Source organism: Cinclus cinclus, chromosome 6 (assembly GCF_963662255.1).
Source record: "Cinclus cinclus chromosome 6, bCinCin1.1, whole genome shotgun sequence".
NCBI classification, from domain to species: Eukaryota; Metazoa; Chordata; class Aves; order Passeriformes; family Cinclidae; genus Cinclus; species Cinclus cinclus.
Window position 1 is genome coordinate 24061858 of NC_085051.1, and position 19498 is coordinate 24081355.

At 36.9% G+C, this 19498-nt stretch overlaps 1 protein-coding gene across 2 annotated transcripts in view; it reads left to right on the forward strand.

The window, feature by feature from the left end:
- The first annotated feature begins 3295 nt into the window (after window positions 1-3295).
- The window catches only part of CKAP5 (cytoskeleton associated protein 5), a 43174-nt gene continuing 26971 nt past the window's right edge, over window positions 3296-19498 (forward strand). For both annotated transcript variants that reach the window (XM_062495320.1, XM_062495321.1), the window contains exons 1-16: window positions 3296-3368; window positions 3894-4087; window positions 5195-5401; window positions 7876-8047; window positions 8964-9096; window positions 9377-9480; window positions 9848-9961; window positions 10170-10274; window positions 12795-12884; window positions 12987-13151; window positions 13935-14063; window positions 14811-14993; window positions 15863-15976; window positions 17180-17290; window positions 18482-18574; window positions 19159-19344. In XM_062495320.1, the coding sequence (XP_062351304.1) occupies window positions 3312-3368; window positions 3894-4087; window positions 5195-5401; window positions 7876-8047; window positions 8964-9096; window positions 9377-9480; window positions 9848-9961; window positions 10170-10274; window positions 12795-12884; window positions 12987-13151; window positions 13935-14063; window positions 14811-14993; window positions 15863-15976; window positions 17180-17290; window positions 18482-18574; window positions 19159-19344 (2157 nt within the window). In that variant the 5' untranslated portion in view covers window positions 3296-3311. The remainder of the gene's footprint in view (window positions 3369-3893; window positions 4088-5194; window positions 5402-7875; window positions 8048-8963; window positions 9097-9376; window positions 9481-9847; window positions 9962-10169; window positions 10275-12794; window positions 12885-12986; window positions 13152-13934; window positions 14064-14810; window positions 14994-15862; window positions 15977-17179; window positions 17291-18481; window positions 18575-19158; window positions 19345-19498) is intronic.

The following is a 19498-nucleotide window of genomic DNA, read 5'->3' on the forward strand; positions in this document are numbered from 1 at the left end:
TGTAGTTGAAATACTGATTACAGATGTTAATTGCTGAAAATAGTGGGAGAACTGAGTTGTCCAGACTGAAAAAAATAGGTGAAACACTCTTTCATGCTTGTTAAGCTCCCTTTGCCATGTCTTTCATTATGTGTGATCCCCCCAAGTTAAGTACATTGTGATGTGGGAAGGGAAATTCTAGGTTTTCTAGCGTGTTGCTAGTGTAGAAGCAAGAGGTTGCACTTTGTGTAAGGATAAAAATAACTGTAAATCAGTATTAGTCTGGTAATGGACAAGCCTTTTTAATAGAGTTGCTGTCAACTTTAGGGTTTGAACTGAAATGAGGTTTGTAGTACTTGATTGAGGATTGTCTTGCAGTAAGAATTCTTTCCTTGGCAGAACAGATCTCTGGAGAGAAATATTTATTTTTATTGTTGAAGTAGGAAGTTCATGCTTTTGTCAGTTTCCTAAAAAAACAGAGTGTAGATGTCTACTGCTAGTGCCAAAATTTTATCCTGGTGTTTCTGTTGCTGGCAGGTATGCTCATGCTTTCTTCCTGTTTTTGTTCAGGATAACTATTGTCCTTGTATTAGTTCCTTATGTGTTCTTCAGAAAAGAAGTATAAAGTGGCAATAGCTTGAATTAGTTCCAAGTTTCTGATTAAGAATCAGAGCTGCCTAATTTTCTATAAAGTTGACTCTGCTTGTCTTTGCAAAGCTGTATGTGACTTTGGGAAGAGACTACTGCTTCTCTTTGTTATTGCATCCTGCATCCACAGTGAAGAACTACTCTTTTATTTCTATATTGGTTCATTCAAATGAAGATATTCCTAATGCAAGCTCAGTTTATACTGGCAAAGCTGTCTTTCATGGTGGCACTTGGCTGCAGAATTAACTTGAGGGATGGGGAATTTTACTGCTGGAAACTGTGTTCACTCTAGGGCATGCCTGCATCCATTTGGGGTTGTTTGGAAAGCTTTTCATGTGAATTCAGTCTCATTTCTTGCTTTTGGAGAGAAGTCATCACCTTCACAGAGTTAGATATGTTTCACCCCTCCAGTTCTGTATTTGCCTTTAGCATCTTGCTTTTGGGTGTGGGGTGTGCTTTTTGTGTTATTTTGGTGTGTATGTTTGGTTTTTAGTGGGTTGGGTTTTTTAGTTTGGTGGTTTGGTTTTTTTTAATAGGTAAAAGGCATATGAATTAGGAGTCTCTTGATTTCTATTTCATTATCTCTCAGTAGGCTCAAGGAAGGATAAGAGAGCAAATGAGAGGTTGTGGCAGAGAAAACATAAGCAGGAGTTTAAACAGATGAAAACAGATGGGGTTTGGATGCAGTAACTCACTTGCCCTTTTGACCTTGTGTGATTGTTTGGGATTGGAATGGCCTTTGAGTTCTGTTGTCATTGTAAATTTTAATTCAGTGTACTTTTTTGTCAGTTACTGACATGGAGGAATGCTGTGACTGAGGTTTTGTTTTTTAGTAAGTTGAATATTTAAAAAGTGAAACAGAATTAACAGTAGAATGGGTTTTATGTAGCCTCACTTCTGTGTACTTTGCTTCTTACATAGTGAGCAGATCCTTTCTTTCTCAGTGGTTTACAGTTCTTTGGCCCTCTCCAAATTTTTTTTTCTTCAGAAGCACTCTTGGTACCACTGTGCTGATGTGAGGAAAAAATAGCCATATTGTTGTTTGTTTTGATGAGAAAGGAAATGAGAAGGACAAACCAAAATAAGATTTGGATACACTTGTTCATATATGTAGTCAGCTTGTGTACTGACACTGACTCTTGTTTTGCTGCCATTGGTCAAACTAATAGCTTATGCAGTTATAGTGAGAACAGTATTAACATCCATAGGAACTTGTAAATATTCAAGGCAAGCTTAGTGTAGTTTGCTCTAGGACTGTTTGTATTGGTAACAGATAGGGGTTTTGCAGTTCTTAGTGTTTCTTATGGTTTTTCTTTTTAAATAATTGGGAGGTTGGGTTTTTACTTAAGTATTTTCTAACTAATCCAGAAAGGAATAAAAAAGATTGTTTTTACTGTATGCTGTTGCTAGCTTAATTTTGCTGTTGAGTTAGCTGTATGTGTTAGTGTTGTGTGGCTGACAGAAGGCTTTGAAGAACTTGCTTATATTAATTTATGTGTGTGAAAATACACCCCTAATTCAAGGGATTAATTTTCTGTTGAGAACCTCTGAGTATTAGATGAAATACTTTGTAGGCTAAAGTATACAGCTTTGCTGGTATAGGCTGAATTTCTGTTAGGAGCATTTTGTTAGTGTTGTGTACTTATGTGCCCATAGTGATAAATTTTTGTGTATGGCCAGGTTATAGAGTTTTTAGTTTGGTCTGAATTCAGCCTGGTGTGTTGAAATGTGTTACTCCCTCTCTGGTTTGATTTTGTGCTTATAAATAACACTGGGAGCCCTTTCTACTGCTGCTGCTATTTTCATTTTGCTGACCTCTCTGCATCAGACATGTTCTCTTATTATTTTCTGAGCAGTCAGGTTGATGGTACAATAAGTCTGAGATGGGCATTGAGCCTGAGATCTCATCTGTCATATCCTAATAGTCAGTGTTCTTATTTTAATCTAAAGGAAAGGGAGAAGGGGGAAACCACTGGAACTTGAATGACTAAGGATTTGAGTCCTACACGTTGCAAGAAATTGATCTCTTGTTGACAGTTACTGATGCTGGCTACATCAGAATTAAGGAAAGAATGGGTTTTGTTGTTCTCAGTCACTTCATTTCAGTTCTGCCGTTTGTAAAGTTAAAATGTCTGTCCTCTTACATTTGCATCTGATTGTTTTTTGATACTGATTCATGACACCTGTTGCTAAAAGCATGTGTCAGTAAGAGTCAGTTTTTAGTGTTGATGGGAACTCATTTTGGTTTCATGCCTCAGCTGTAATGCATTCTTCCTCAAGCTTAGGTGAAGTGATAATCCACATGCTTTTTCAGCTTACTAAGAGTTTCACCCATTGAGACTTGTAGTGTCAGAAATACTACAAATGCACTGCTCTCTAATCTTTAATGGCTTCTGGTAATTTTCTAGAGCTAAAAAACCAGTGGTCTGGTCTTTAAAGTGTGCATCTAAATATAATTATGACCTTGGATTGCATGTTAGCAATGAGATTTGCTACGGAACTGGGGGGGGTTGAGGGTTGGTTTTTTTGTTTTTTTTTTTTTTTTTTTCGGGGGGGGGTTATGTTTTTTTTTTTTTTTATTTTTAGGTATAAGTATGTATACACCCAATATGTATTTTTCTGTTTTCTAACTTGTCCTTATCTCCACAGAAATTACTGTAGTTCTAGAGAGAGCCTGATTTACAATGGGGGATGACAGTGAGTGGATGAAATTGCCCATTGATCAGAAATGTGAACATAAGGTAGGCACTTTGGTTTGGCTTGCTGTGTATCTCTGCTTGTGGTGATTTTGTAGTGCTTCTGTGTCTAAATACACTGTAATTGGGTAATTTTGACAGATGCATGGTGTGAGTATTAACAGATCTGAAACTGCATCAACTCTATCCAACCTAGAGGCTGAATAACCTCTAAGCTGATTTTAGTAGTGTTATATGGTGTAAGCTTGTGCACTGATCAGTACACTCATTCATGTGGAGAAATTACTCATCAGTAGCTGAAACTATTGCTGGGCTCCCACCTCCTCATTGGTGGTTGCTAGAACTTACAAAGAGCAGGGGGGAAGACTGGCACCTCTCTATCCAGATCATTCTTGGCAGGAGAAAAACAAGTATTTTGTCCTGTTGCATGTTACTCATATAGATACTGAAGAGAAATCTGCAGGTGGGAGCTTGCTGAGCATAATTGCAAGTATGATTGAAGAGCTTTGTGAAATTGGTGAGCTAAGGTCGTAATAGCACAACATTTAAATGTCCAATTTCTGCTTCCAGCTATGGAAAGCCAGATTAAATGGTTATGAAGAAGCCCTTAAGCTCTTCCAGAAGATAGATGATGAAAAGAGTCCTGAGTGGTCCAAGTATCTTGGATTGATAAAGAAATTTGTGACTGACTCCAATGCAGTGGCTCAGCTGAAAGGACTGGAAGCAGCACTTGCTTATGTTGAAAATGCTCATGTAGCTGGGAAGTAAGTAGTCTTTTCTTGTTGCTCTTAGGCTGTTAGGGCAGTGTAATGTGCCTCTCCCTGAGAAGGGGTGCAGCTGCAATGTAGATTGTGCAGTGGCCACTGACAATTCTGAACTCTGTTGTTAAGAGCAGAACTTGTTTTCTAATCCAGAGAACTTGCCGAATGGCAGGCTTTCCTTGTGGATTGCCTCCCTGTGCGTATTACCACAAATTGCTTGTGGTGTTCTAAAAAACTATTGAAGACACTAGTAAAAAAATCTGAAGTGGCAAAAAAAGTGAATCACTAATATGGTGGTCTAAGTGCTGTGAGCTGGACTCTCTGTTCTCATTTGATTGAAACAGTCTTATCTGTACAGGAAGTAGCCTTTTTTCGGGAGGATATTTGTGTAATTCATACATGAAATACAATATAGTTATGTTTGTGATATTGCATCCAGCATAAGTAATAAGAATTTTCATACCTGCCAGTTTGTTCATTGGATGTGTTTTAGTACTTCTGTGTTGTCTAGTCCATGAAATAGGCCTGAGGGTGAAATAAAGGCACACAACAGGCCAGGTTAGTGCTTTGATCCACTGACTTTGTGACCTGATGAAATGAATAAAGGTCTTACTTAAAAACAAATAAACCCAAAGCTTTGTTTGAAAATCTAGACCTTGTACACTCCTTGAATTAAAAATGGTGTTAGTGATTTATTTAATCTGAAGCTTGGAAGTAATATGGGAAATACTGTGCTGGGATTGTGTACTGATACAGTTAACATATTGCAACGTATATAATTCCAGGATGTGACATTTATTTGTGTACCTCAACTAGAGAATGTTAACGCACTCTTGAGAATGCCTACACTTCACTGGTGTAGTCTGGTATTAGAATCATATTAACTATGATCTGTGTTATAAAACTAGATGACAGACTTGTCCCTTAGAAAAGGTTACTTCCTTCAAGGTTATCTTGGGATATAGCCCCTTTTATGTGAAGACTTGTTGGGTTTTAATCTGTATTTGGTGCTCTGTGTGATTTTTTTTTTTTTTTTTTTTTCCTGTGGATAATGATGTAGAACTCTTAATTCACATGAATGTTCAAAAGTAATGCTCTCTCGTCTTTCAGGACAACAGGAGAAGTAGCATCTGGAGTTGTAAATAAAGTGTTCAATCAGCCAAAGGCCAGAGCAAAAGAGCTGGGTGAAGATATATGTCTTATGTATATAGAAATTGAGAAAGGAGAGGCAATACAGGAAGAATTATTGAAGGGTCTGGACAACAAAAACCCAAAAATCATAGTAGCATGTATAGAGACACTGAGGAAAGCACTAAGGTAAGATTTTAGTTCATTGTGGTTTTTAGTGTTCTTTGTGTTCTTCTTTGTTTTTCCTCACCCCAGAAATATGCAGAGTCTAATTTTATTGCTGAAGTCTTTAGCAGGCCCTTGTTATTGTTGAGTAGAGCGCATCTTTCCTGAACTTGTATTTTTTGACAGCAACAGTTGACAGCATCACTGGATTCGTTAGATGTGACAGTTTTCCATGTTGTGCAGGCCTCATCTTGGATCTCCTTCATTCATGGTAACTGTTTACCAGACTTCCATTTTCCCAGCCACTGAGAGAAGAGCAAGATTTGTCTGTCTTGTTCCAGACTGTGAAGGTTCTCTTCTGAATATCTATGATAAACTCACTGATGTGAAAACTAAAATGTAGTTTGGTTTTTTTAAACTGCTGTTTTCCTCACTGTTGTAAGCATGTCTAATTGGGTACACAGCGTGTGTTTTTAGAAGAAAGGGAAAAAACAAAACAAAACCAAGCTCATTGCACAGTAAGCTTCTATTGTCCATATAATAATTCCTTTATTGAAAAGGAGAGCTGCTAGTGCTCCCTAAAAATCAAATCCAATTTAAGATGTTGTAGTAGGCTTCAGATTTAGATTGTTTTTTAGTTCCATATCAAGTTTGTTTGCTGCCTTTGAGTGAAAAAATTGGGCTTTATGAAATTCTTATACTTGGTGTATTTGTGTAATATAATTTACTGACCATTAGGGTTGTGGGGATTTTTTTGTTTTTTGTAAAGGAAGCAAAAAACTTTGGGGTTAATGTTAAACACTTTGGGATTCATGAAGACATTTAAAAGTAACTCATGTGAAAATTGTATAATGTATGTGTAGAGTGCCTTATGTTTTATATCTTTTAGAGAACTTGCTAAGGCATACATAGAGATGATCCTTGTTAAACTGATTGTGTCAGGCTTCAGTAATGTCAGAATAAACCTTTGGGCTTAACACATTACCTATGCTTCTGCTAAGTGAAACTGCTGTCCTATATTTAAGAATATTTTAGCTATTTTAAATTGCTTATCTGGTTAAATGTCCTTTTAACAGTGCAGTGTGATTAGAAACCTGCATAATCTCCTTCCTTAGTTTCTTTCAACTAACTACTTCTGTAAAATGTGCCACATTTCTTTTCCTGTATGCAGTATTTTTATTATTTTGTGTTGTTAAAATCAAATGTACTCTGTAACTTGTGTAATGCTCATGCAGCCCTCTTGGCTTAAACTCCCATCTTCTTCATCTGAGCTGTGTTGCTACTTAAATTTTTCTTATGCTTTGGTAGGTTTCTGCATTGATAGCATTTGTCTGTGTTGTACCTAGGTGGGTAGCTTGAATGCATAACTAGTTTAATTTCTGGTATTTTCTATCTTGTGCTAAGGTTTCTATTATTTCTTGTTAGATTAGATTCTGTGAATTAGATAGGAATAAGTTTTCACAGGCATTTCCCCCATTAGGCTTTTTTATTGAGTCATGATAGAAAAATCAAGTTCTTGGGTAACTCGTTTGTTATTCACGTATTTAAATTGTGTTACTTCCAAGACCCCTTTTGAAGGTTTTTATACTTAGTGTTTTTAGAAGTTGATACGGAAATAAAATGGTGTGCACTAGGACTTCTAGAAAGTTAGACATACAGATTTTAGTTTTTGAGCAGCCTTTTTTAGTAGCTTTATGTGTAACTTGAGTTGGTGGAGAGAATCCAAGAAAAAGTTATTGGTAGAAAGGTTAATTCAGAATTAAGAAGAAATATTTCTGAATCAGAAAAAAATATTATTACTTTTGAGGTCATTAATATATGATGACTAGGAACTACAGAAGTTTGAGTTTGAAAAGCAAGTTCTTGTGTACTCATTCATCTGTGATTCAAATAGGAAGTTTTGTGTATTAAGTGCAACAGCATGTAGACTCCCCTGTCATGGAAGGGTGATTAGCTGGGGAAACTTGTTCTATGTGTTCCTTCAGTGGCACATATTTCAGCACATATGTTTTTTGTGAAGATGACCCAAGCTCACTATAATTATCTGGTCCAACAAGTGAAAATATGAGTAATGCTTTTACTGCAGTTGGCTTCCAAGGATAGACAAAGGAGATTCTATTCTGATTTAAAAAAAAAGAAAAAGTAGGTCATACAAATTTTGTTCTAAGGACAACTACTTTCTTTCTTCTTTTGTCTTTTTTACCCCCTGGCAAGGGAGCTGATTTAAGCACTGGATTGCATTAAGTGCTTTGAAGTAATTTGAGAGGCCTGATTTTGTAATTCCAAGATGGGTGTGGAGGTTAATTTTGATAGGGCATATATTCTTTAAATTCTACAGCAGCATCTCAAAATAATATCTAGCATAATGGTTTGAGTAAATGACAAAATCACTGAATGTGCACTGGAGGACTTTCATAGACTGTTTTTAAAAAATGAGTTATTTGTGGATCACTCCCTGTTCATGGACACTGATGCTATTCTGTGTGTTTAACTTTCAGTGAATTTGGTTCGAAGATCATCTCGCTGAAGCCAATCATTAAAGTATTGCCAAAACTTTTTGAATCTCGGGAAAAGGCTGTTCGAGATGAAGCCAAGCTCCTTGCTGTGGAGATCTACCGTTGGATAAGGGATGCTTTGAGACCTCCATTGCAGAACATAAATTCTGTTCAGGTAGGCACGAAGTGTTTCTGTGTCCAAACACTTGATGCTCATCCTCCCTGATTCTGTGATGTTGGGCATTCTTAAAGCCAAAATTGGAATGTATTTTTTTTAGCTCCATTTAACTTTCTCTGAAATGTTGGTCACTCCTAGTCATTTGTAAGGAAATCATAACAATGTTTGGTTGCTGTGAACATACATGAAGTTGTGGGGTAAAGTCTCATATTTAAACTGAGGATGGCAATTGAGCAGTAGAATGTAGCAAAATGGTTACCCTTTTATAAAAGACCCATGCACTGAAAGTCCTCAGGTCAATAGTTTGCATTCTCAATTTTCTTTTTTCCTGAAGTTTTCCTCTGTGTCCTCTCATTCTGATGATGCTCAGGATGTGACAGTTTCGCTTCAGGAAGTGGCATTGCATTATGATAGATTGATAGAATATTTTATAATTTAAAGCTTTATAAGTTATGCATCCTGTCCTCCTACCCACTTGAGTTAATTATGTTCAGGTGGAAAGCAGTGGCTTGCTTTAAAAGGGCATGGTTAAAAAAAAGCCCAAACTGCTTCATCAAATGTAGCTCAGCATGTTTGTTTCATCTTAATTTTAGTGTGTAATAATAGTATGGCTGTAAAGAAATCTTCCTTCATGCTCAGCTGTTTTTATTTCACAGTGCCTAGAGAGGGGCCATATCATTCTGATTGTTCTATTTTTCCTTGTGTAAATGCTTTGCAATAATATTCTCTTCTGTGGATATACTTAATTAAAGACTTGTGAACAGTGAATCTGAAGTCACTCCTTAAGTGGCAGAAAAAATATAGTAGTGAAAGGTAGTGCTGTCTTGGCTTTGAAATGGGAAAACTATAATGGATTGCTTGACATGGAGTATGTTCATAATGTCTCTGATATGATTCTTTTGCCTTTTGGCAGCTAAAAGAACTGGAAGAAGAATGGATCAAAGTGTCATCAGCTGCTCCTAAGCAGACCAGGTTCCTGCGTTCCCAACAGGAGCTGAAAGCAAAATTTGAACAGCAGCAGGGACTTGGAGGAGATGCAGATGGAGGTAAACTATTTAATATCTCAACCCTATTGGCAAGTACATTGTATATAGTTTGTGAAGGGATGTATTAAATTGTGAAGGACCTTTTACTCAAGTTGGTGCAAAACGTGGAGTGCACTACACAAGAAAATGTGTCTGAGGCAGAAACTTTATATGAAAGAGTATCTGTCTTTTGAAATAACAGAATCACAACTGCTGATAGCACTTTGTGAAGAATGAGCCTTCGGTGGTGCTCTAGTCAAAATTTTGTCACTCTGCTTGTATTTCTCTCTCCTGGTTGCAGGAGATGATGATGAGGAAGAGGCGGTACCACAAGTAGATGCATATGAGTTGCTTGAAGCTGTAGAAATTCTCTCCAAGCTTCCCAAAGACTTCTATGAGAAAATAGTAAGCATAAACTTAAGTACTACCTGTTCATTCTTTGTATAGCTGAGTGTAAAGACTTATGGGCAATTCTGCAATAACGTGCTTTAGTGCCCCATGGATAAATAAACTGGTGTCAGTAACATTTGGGCTGTCATAAATAAATTTTCAAGTTGCATTTAGTAGCAAGAAAGCTGTAATTTTAAGGGGCTGAAGTATGTCCTGGGAAAGGACTGTTTTTCATATTTCATTGCAATTACTGATGTTGAACTGTAGGGAGACCTTGGCTTTCCCAGGATGGAATAAAGGTTTTTAATCTAAGGTTTGTGGAAAGCGTGCTTCTCTAGAACTGTTTATATTTATAGATTATCATAAATTACTTGCTCTGCAGGAAGCAAAAAAGTGGCAAGAAAGAAAAGAAGCTCTAGAGGCTGTTGAACTGCTGGTGAAAAATCCCAAGCTGGAATCAGGAGACTATGCGGACTTGGTGAAAGCTCTCAAAAAGGTAGTAAATAAAACTCAGAGTGCTAGTATAATTTAGTATTTTTTGTAATTTATTTGTATGATAGTTTAAAATTTGCAGTTGATATAATACTCGCAAGTACCAAATTGGTAGCTGGAAGAGTTGTGGAAATAACCCAATCTGTAGCCCACTGATTATTTTAAGAAATTCTTCCATGTCTCTGACACTCGGTTTTGGTATTTCTCTTCAGGTTGTTGGAAAGGATACAAATGTTATGTTAGTTGCTTTGGCTGCCAAATGCCTTGCTGGACTAGCTACAGGCCTCCGAAAGAAATTTGGACAGTACGCAGGGCATGTAAGTAAGAGTATGTACTTTTTTACTGGTTTTATTCATGCTGGACACTTTTTTCTGTTTCCTTTTTCTTTGTTAAGCCTTGGTATTTATCAAAGGTATTCTTTTGTACAATTAGGAATGCTTACCAACCCCTTAAAAGAGTAAGCATTGAAATACTTGCCTAGATCTTTGTAGCTTAAGTTTGAAAGGACCTTCTTCATTCATATTCAGCAACATGAAGCTTTCTGTTGCAATGTAAGTCTTCTATACTAAGAAAATGGAATTATTCTGCCATTAAATGAACTTTATTTACGTTACCTCATTCTAGAGGTACCCCCACAGGAATGGATTTGTAGGCCACAGTGGAAAAAACAGCTTCTAAATCAGAGTTCTATCTAACACCTCCATGGTGTATGTTTTATGTTGGCTGGGTTTTTTGAATGTTGGGGGATGGTAGGTGGTGGGTGTTCTGTTTCCTTGTTGCCTGGGTTTTGTGGGGGTTTTTGTTGTTTTAAATAGCAAAAAATTCTGAGATTTTTGGTACCAAAATGTTCTGGTACTCCAGTTTAGTGCTGTTTGTTCTCTACTTTGCTGCTCTTCTCTTACCAAGAGCTAATATCAGGGAATACAGGGAAACTTAACCAGGATGTAGAAACAAAGAGCTTTTAGTAAGTTGCAGTTCTCACTTGTTTCTCAAGCCTGTGCCACTGTGGTCTTTAAGCTGCTCAAACAAATTTTTCATGTGATAAGCAAGAGTAATGGGGTTAGAGAATTGATGTGCCTGGCTGCTGGTAGTGTTGTCTCTGAATTGGGAAGTTGCTGGATCTCACTGCTTCAGAAACATTCAAATCTCCTGAACTCTGAACAAAAGTTTGGACAGTCACTTTCATTCTGAAAACTGTCTGTAGTTATAAAAAACATCCTTGCATCTGTTTTGTAGTTGGCTTCTGAAGGTTAACCCTTACAGCTACAGAGTCAGTGTTGAAAAAGCCAAGCTTCTAAAATAAGAGTGTAGCTCTGTGGTTGCCAAGCAAAGGACGTTGAGAACATGACTTTTTCACTGCTGTAATGGCAACTCTGAATTGCATAACCTCAGTACTCATTTTAGCAGTTCACTTGATTTGTTTGCTGGATTTATTTACTTGTGAGGAAGATGTAGACTTCTCCTGAGAGTGGGCATTGAAGTGTTATAAAACAGAATTGTTGCTAGAATTGTATGATTATAAATCCTATTACTTAAATATAGGACTGCAATGCTAATTTGTGTTCTAACAAGAGTAGTGAATTCATGCCTGGAATTGTACTCCTCACTGTAATTGAGTACATGTGTGCTAGCTTCACCTCTGACTGTATTTGTACCCCTGGACTAATTTTTCTTCTTTCCCCCTCACATAGGCTATGGCTGCAAACTTCCACACTAAAAATTTTCTCAAACGGAGGCTTCTGGATTTTAAATATCTCCTCCTTATGACTTTGTTCTCTGTAGGGTGTAGGGCTGTCTGGTACCTGCAATAGCATGTATGATGGTCTTTGTGGTGCCATCTGTATTTTCTGAAAGTTTTTGGAGTGTCTAAGTCTGAACTGGGAATTTGGAGGTTGCAGCCCAAAAAAGGATACCACCTGAGCCGAGGTCACAGTGTCACAAGGGGCTGAGATCCCATAGTCAGCTTCTGAATAGAAAGTAAATTTATTTTTTGTTATGCAAGAGCATATAACTTCTGTAAGGTATCTGGCTTCTTACAAACTGTAAACTATTATGTTTAAGAAAATCTTAAAAACAGTCTGCTTTCCACAGTTGAGATCTACATGTTTCTGGTTCAATGACAGAAGGCCTTACTGTTACGGAGCCCATACTAAAAGGGACCTATTCATATTACTGGCACATAAGAATATCTACAGTGTAGTTAGTTCTACATTTTTTTTCCCCCTTTAATGTTTTATTTATTTGTTTTTTCAGCGGTGACTGAGCACCTAGACTAGGTAGAAAGTACTGTCAAATTCCAGTATGGATAGTTTACTGTCACATGTGCTTTTTTCAAGGGGATAGATCTGAAAAATATTGCTGGAGAGAGGATTCAGATTGCTTTAGAATAGTGATCTTGTCAGCTGTGTATCAGATGAGGACTTCTTAATGAGCTGTGCTTAGTGCTGTCAGAAAAGCTGGGAGAGGGGACAGGTTAAATACCTTCTTGGATTCTTAGAATGCAAGAGCACAGCCTTTATGTTGTGCAATCATTAATTTCCATTCTATTGCTCTGTATTCCTGCATAATTCCGTAATCTGTAATTATTTGAATTTGAATGGCTACCTTTTGTTATGAAATTTTTTGAAAATCTGTATTTCTTAATAGAGGGACTGGAATGAGTTTAGTATTGGTGAAGAGCAAGAATAAACTTAGTAGTTCAGACTGCTCTTGTGTACTTCTGGAGGGGTACAGTGGAGATATTTGAATTACTGGCTTCTCTGCAAAGTACCAGGGTGCAGACTATCATGCTTTCCTGATAGAATAGGGGGTTGACATTTTTGTTGCCTTTTCCATAGGTTGTTCCAACAATCCTGGAGAAATTCAAAGAGAAGAAGCCCCAGGTAGTGCAGGCACTGCAGGAGGCCATTGATGCAATCTTTCTTACAGTAAGTAAGAGAGAAAATTTCCCCATTGTCTGAGAATTGGTCTCTAATTTTCATTTGCTTTTCTCTTTGCTGAAATAATGACGTTTTAATTCAACACTGTAGACCACGCTGCAGAACATAAGTGAAGATATTTTGGCAGTAATGGACAACAAAAACCCAACAATTAAGCAACAAACGTCCCTTTTCATTGCAAGAAGCTTCCGACACTGCACGCCATCTACTCTGCCAAAAAGCCTGTTAAAACCTTTCTGTGCTGCACTTCTCAAGGTAAAGCAGGAGTTGATGCTTCCTCTGTCATTGACTTGAGCACTGTTATGTAACCTTTGATTGCTGGGGGAGAAAGACCTGAAGGTAATGCAGAGACCAGAGAGATTTTGCATGCTGTGTAGCCCACAGGTTCAATTTTGGCTGATGTCAAACATGAAGGTGATTGTCAGTTGGGAACAATTTAGTTACCTTTATCCTAGCTTTTTTGAAGCTGTAGGATCACTAAGTTTGTAATAGATTAAGACAGTGATTTGCAACTATTATCCCAAACACTACTACTTGGTTCTTGTGCACATCTCTAACAAGTTTTTGTTAGAGTGCTATTGTTTTCTATGAATATGAATCAATGATGGTTGTTCTTTTACAGGGCAGTGATACTAGAGCATTTATCAGTGTAAATGATATTGAGGTATAGTATTTTTAACTGCAAATAGCCCTTTCCTTGGTATAGGCAATGTTCCTGGCTTAAAAAATGGAGATTTGAACAAGATTGCAGAACTTTAAACTCTTTATGAACTTCCATGATGTTTAAAGTATGAATGTTCAACCTCTTCTTGTGGAAAAAAAAAAAAGATGAGAAAATGGCTGTATCTGAGAAAGAGTAGATAGACTAGGGCAGTACATAGGAAAACAGAAGAGAAAAACAGCCTTTTTCTTTCTGTAGTGAAATGTCAAGGATTGCTTTGTAGTAGATTTAGATTTTAAATAAGGGGAGGGGATTTATCTGGAAGATGTTTAGATATGACCCAGAAGTCACATGACATAAATTGTTTTTCTCTGCAGCATATCAATGATTCTGCTCCTGAAGTAAGAGATGCTGGATTTGAAGCGTTAGGCACTGCCTTAAAAGTAGCTGGAGAGAAAGCTGTGAATCCATTTCTAGCAGATGTAGACAAACTAAAGCTTGATCGGGTGAGTATTGTTATAAATGTTGTAAAAAAGGCTCAATTTATCCATTAAAGATGCATCTTAGGCTGGAGGAGGTGGAAGACGGTGCTTGAATGTAGTTAATTTCAGCACAGGTTTTTGAAGATGTATTTTTTACTTAAATGTCACTGATGTTGCAGGGAATCTGAAAATCTCATCATTTTTACATAAAGTATCTGGCTGTATTATCTGTGAGGTGAGTTGTGATGTTTAGTTGTAGTTTTGGTTGGTGGTGTAAGGAGGTTGTTTTCTTTTAACACCTTGTCTGAAACAAGCTTTTAGGTCACAACTGTATGGTCTAATTTTTTATTACTAGATAGGATTTTGTATTAAAGACTTCCCAATAACAAAGTTGTTACCTGTCAGCTTATGCAAAAGTATATGTTGACTGAATGAAGATTTATAGTTTAAGGTGCTCAGACTTAGTCTTAGAGCATCTATGAGGATCAGTAGGATGTCAATGTTTTCTTTGTATATAAATGCACTTCATTTTGAAGTAGGAGAATTGTTTTGGCAATATAGTGATGGCTGATGCCACTGACTGGTTAACCTTACTGTTGAAGGAACACCAGATAACAAAATTGTTAAAGTAAACCACTTACTCTTCACATTTTCTCCACAGTAGTCAAGTTTGAGCCACTGCTGGTAAAGGGACATTGTGCATCCAATTGTGGTAGCTAAATAGCTTATTTCTACCCCCACTTTTTTTTTCTTTCCCCTGCTGCTTGGCAGATTAAAGAGTGTGCTGAAAAGGTAGAATTGGTTTATGGTAAGAAAGCAGGAGGAGCAGCTGAGAAGAAAGAAGGCAAGCCTGTTGCTGGAAAGACTGCTGTTCTTCCAGGACCTGCGGGAGATAAAGAAACAAAAGATGCAGTGACCAAACCAGGACCACTGAAAAAACCATCTGCAGTGAAGGTAAAAGATTCTGACAATCAGTTGTCTGTGACTGCATCAATAGTTAGTGCAGATTGCAGGTGGCCTGTTGAACATCTGCCTCCACTGAGTGATCTCTGTCCTTTTGCCAGGAGTAGGTGAGCTGAACAGCAAAAGTAATCTGTGACTTTATGGGAATGTAATGAAATCTGTTTTCAGTGATACATACTGTCTTGTCACTTACATCTTAATACCAGATTTTGATTTTGAAATAGTGATAAAAGACTAGATCTGCTCAGTAATACATTAATACTTGTCTGAAGTCAAGATTTCTTGTAACTAGCAAGGTTACTAATTAAGTATTGTATATTTTTTCAGCATTGTTTTTAGTTTGTTCTTTTGTATATTTTAAAATAATTTGAGCTGTTAGTCTGTATTTCTTTAATATTCTACTTGTTTTTTAGAAATTTATTGCAGTAGGTGGTCTTTAATATGCTCCTTAGTTCTTCAGGTGGTATACCTGGAAGTGAATAGAAGAATAGATAAAATTTTTGAAATCTGTTGGTACTCGGATAACCTGAGAAAGATACTAAACTTGTGACTGGTATCTCTAACCAGTATCCATAGGAAAACATACAGGTTAAGTCATTATTTCATGAACTTCCACAAATATATTATTCTTTCCTTCTTCATCTTTCATAGTCCTGTTACGTTTTGTAAAACCTAGTAGTCTAAAAGCAGCAATATATTAATTAAATAAGCTCTGGCTTATCTCTGCCTGCAGTTATACTATCAGACATGTGTCTTTTTTGACATTAGAATATAGAAGTGTAGTGTAGGAAAAACAGCAGTTTTGACGTCTGAGCTAGAGGCCTCCTTGATCTTGGCTAACTTGTTCATTTACTTTCTAGGCCGGGGCCCCACCAAAGAAAGGCAAACCAGCTACAGCTGCAGGTACAGGAGGTGCTGGGGCTAAAGGCAAGAAGGGTCCTGAGACCAAAGAAATCTTTGAGTCAGAGCTCTCTGTGAGTATTCTGCTAGTCTCAGAAATACAAAGCCCTCTGTAACCAAAGATTGCAGGTTTGGTTAATCAATTATTTGGGTACTACAGAGTTTTTCAGAGGTTGTTGTTTCCTTTTTGGAGAAGGGAAAGCAGTATGTATAAATTTAAGTCTTGTAAAATGGATATTTGGTAAATACACATGTTCTTCAGGCTGTTGTTGGCACCAGGCCATAGAAGAGAGGAAGCAATAAATTATGCTTATGCTTTTATAACAGGGTACATTGTTGTCCCTGAAGTAGGAAGAGATAAAAAAACAGTGATGCTTCATATGTAATTTAGGACACATGATTTACTGAAGGAGTCTGGTATTAAAAGCCTCAGAATACATTATTCTGGAGTTTACATTGAAATCTGAAGTGAAATGAAGTAATAATTAAATGAACTAATAAAAATCTGTTGTGTGCTGTTGATATTAGGTTACATTTAAAAAAAAAAATCATGAATCTGCATGTTAGCTGAGCATCTACCTGCTTTTCTTGGTAGGGAACCAGGTAAACTCAGGTATCTGTGGGTCAAACAGTAACAACAAACCTGTTAAAGCATTGTGAGATATATCTACAAGTTTTTTGGACTGTCAGTCCAAACTATAGTTACATTTGGAGTGTTACTTAGAGTGAAAAATTTCTATTGTATATCCAGTTTATATTGCTACTTCGATAGTAGAAAATAAGAATACAGTTCCTGAAGGTGATGCAGACACCAGTAAAACAAGGGAGGTTTTTATCACTAAATAACTTTCATTTTCCATTTTGCTAAAATGGAGACAGAAGATAGGTCTTCTCCTATGTGCTCTACCAACTTGTTTCATTGTTGGCAGTGTTTATTCAGACTCGATCCAAAATTACCTTGCTAATTTTAGGTTACACCTGCTTGATTCTTTAAGCAGACCGTTGGTATTCAAAATTATTTTTGACTGACTGCAGTTTCTCATACTTTACAAAGATTACTTTTCTGTTGCAGTGCAGTTTTAGCAGCTTTCTGAACCTGTAAGACCCCTAAACTAAAATTCATATTAAAATCTTTCAGTTGACTGCAGAACCCTTTTCCTATTGTGTAAATGCACCACAGTAAAAGGGTCAGTTCAGTATATTACCTGTCCTAAAGATTACAGCCCTCTTCTGAAGGGATCTAGTGGAGTGTTAACCTTGTTCTGATCTGTCTGCAGATAGAAGTATGCGAAGAGAAAGCTGCTGCTGTTCTTCCAGCTTCTTGTATCCAGCAGTTGGACAGTGGTAACTGGAAAGAGAGGCTTGCCTGCATGGAGGAGTTTCAGAAGGTAGGTTTGGAACAGTTGATGAGAGGCAGTAGGGAAAGAAAACAACTAATAATTTCTTCAGCTTTTTAGGCCGGTAAGTCTCCTGAAATACTTAGTAGTGGTAGTTGTATGTCACCACTTCAGATGGATTATTAACCAATACTGGCTAAAGCCAAATGGCATGTATGGTTTCAGTTCCTTAACAACAGTGGAGTAAGTATTTTACCTTAATGTAGAGAGTTGTGCTTTTTTTCAAAAATACTTGTATTTTGATTGAGGATACTTAAGAGGTATTTTTACAACTCCCAAGTAATTGTAAAGCTTGGTCTCAAAGATAGCTAGATTGTTGCAAAAAATTTTGTTACAACTAGGCCAAATCTATTGCAAATTAGTTCCTGCTGTTTGTGTGTTAGGCAGCAGTTGATTATAATCAACTACTTGCCAGTGAAAATTTCTTTAGAGGTTTATACAGTCTTCACAGCTAGCAGAAAGTGCTTCATGTAGTCACAAAAACAAAAAACCCATCAAATGTCCCTCAGATGGTATCCATCAGAAGACCTTCAAGAATTCGCATTCAAAAAAGCTTCAACTGTAGATGTAAAACTAGTTCATACCAATACACCAGTACAGTCATGACTGAGCTTTTAGTATTTTAGTGGGGAAAGTGAGTGACTTCAGTTAGGAAATATTGACTGGCTGCATTGAAATGCTGCTGCTGAAGTCTGCTTTATTAAAATGCTGCCATTTCAGTTGAATGAATAAGCCTAACAACACCTAAATCCCAGTAATTAAGATCATATTCAGGCTTAATCTCTGCTGTATAGTCATTGCAACATGAAAGCTGCATAATATACTTGATCTTAAAAGCAGCTTTTTGAGGGGCAGGTGGGTTGTTTGGGGATTTTGTTTTTAATTAAGTGTTCAGTTCCTATGGTTGGGATGTCCAGTAGTGATTGTTAAATAAATTGTTAAATCAACTGTTAAAACATTTTTTAAAGAGCATTAAAGGAGTAGTGCTGGGAGTGCTGTAGTTTAAATATTGGTTCAGTACCTGTGACTCCTTGTAAAAGTGGCTCTTCAGGTAAATTACTCTGTTGAGAATTTCTGTAATTTAATTTAGCACCAAGAAAATACTTCGAGGACAATTGAGAATTTCTGTTGGAGTTCTGTGTAATTTGTGACCCAGTGACTAACATAATGTTTACCCCTTAGGCTGTTGAGCTTATGGAAAGAAGTGAAATGCCTTGCCAAGCCCTAGTAAGAATGCTGGCCAAGAAACCTGGTTGGAAAGAAACCAATTTTCAGGTAGTACATTATCCTTCAATAACGTAGAGATTTATGTCCATAACAGTGGACGTAAATAGTCCAGTTTCATTTATGTAAAGTAGTTTCTAGCTAAAAGGCTGTAAGTGTACATGTCACTGTGGCCACAGTTCTGTCTGTAATCAATTATAATATAAACTCTCAAATTGGATTTTATTTCTGTTGAGACTCTAGATGTCATCTAAGGTATCTAAAGATTGTCTTTAGATGTATATGTATACATGTGCATATATAAGCATGTGAGTGTATATAATTCTAAAATTAGGTAATGGCAGCTCAGTATTATTTGTTGTGTATGTATATATAGTATTGTATATTGTGTGTGTACACAGTTTTTGTGCATAATCACACAAAATAACTGTGTGTCTGCAAAATACCTGTGTGCATAAGTACTTTTGCATATTCAAATGTGTATATATATCCAAATTGAAATTTTGTGCATATGTTAGTATTTATCCACAGATCTATATAGTTCTTATATGTATCTATAGATATATAGAATGAGAAAAATTAGTCTAAAATATATGAAGACATGAGTAATTTTCTTGCTGTTTTGGATATTGCAGGTGATGCAGATGAAACTGCATATAGTTGCATTAATTGCACAGAAAGGAAACTTCTCCAAAACTTCAGCACAGGTTGTGCTGGATGGTCTTGTAGACAAGGTTGGTGATGTGAAATGTGGAACTAATGCAAAAGAGGCCATGACAGCAATAGCAGAAGCGTGTCAATTGCCATGGACTGCTGAGCAGGTGAGTGAGCAGCAAAGGTATTCTTTCAGTAAATACAGTCAGAAATATGTAGGGTGTCCTTTCAGTTGAATGAGTAAATCTCAAATCTTTGATTTTTCTCTGTTGCGTGAAAGTGGCTTGTTTGCTCTCAAGATGCTTTCCAAGACAGCAATTA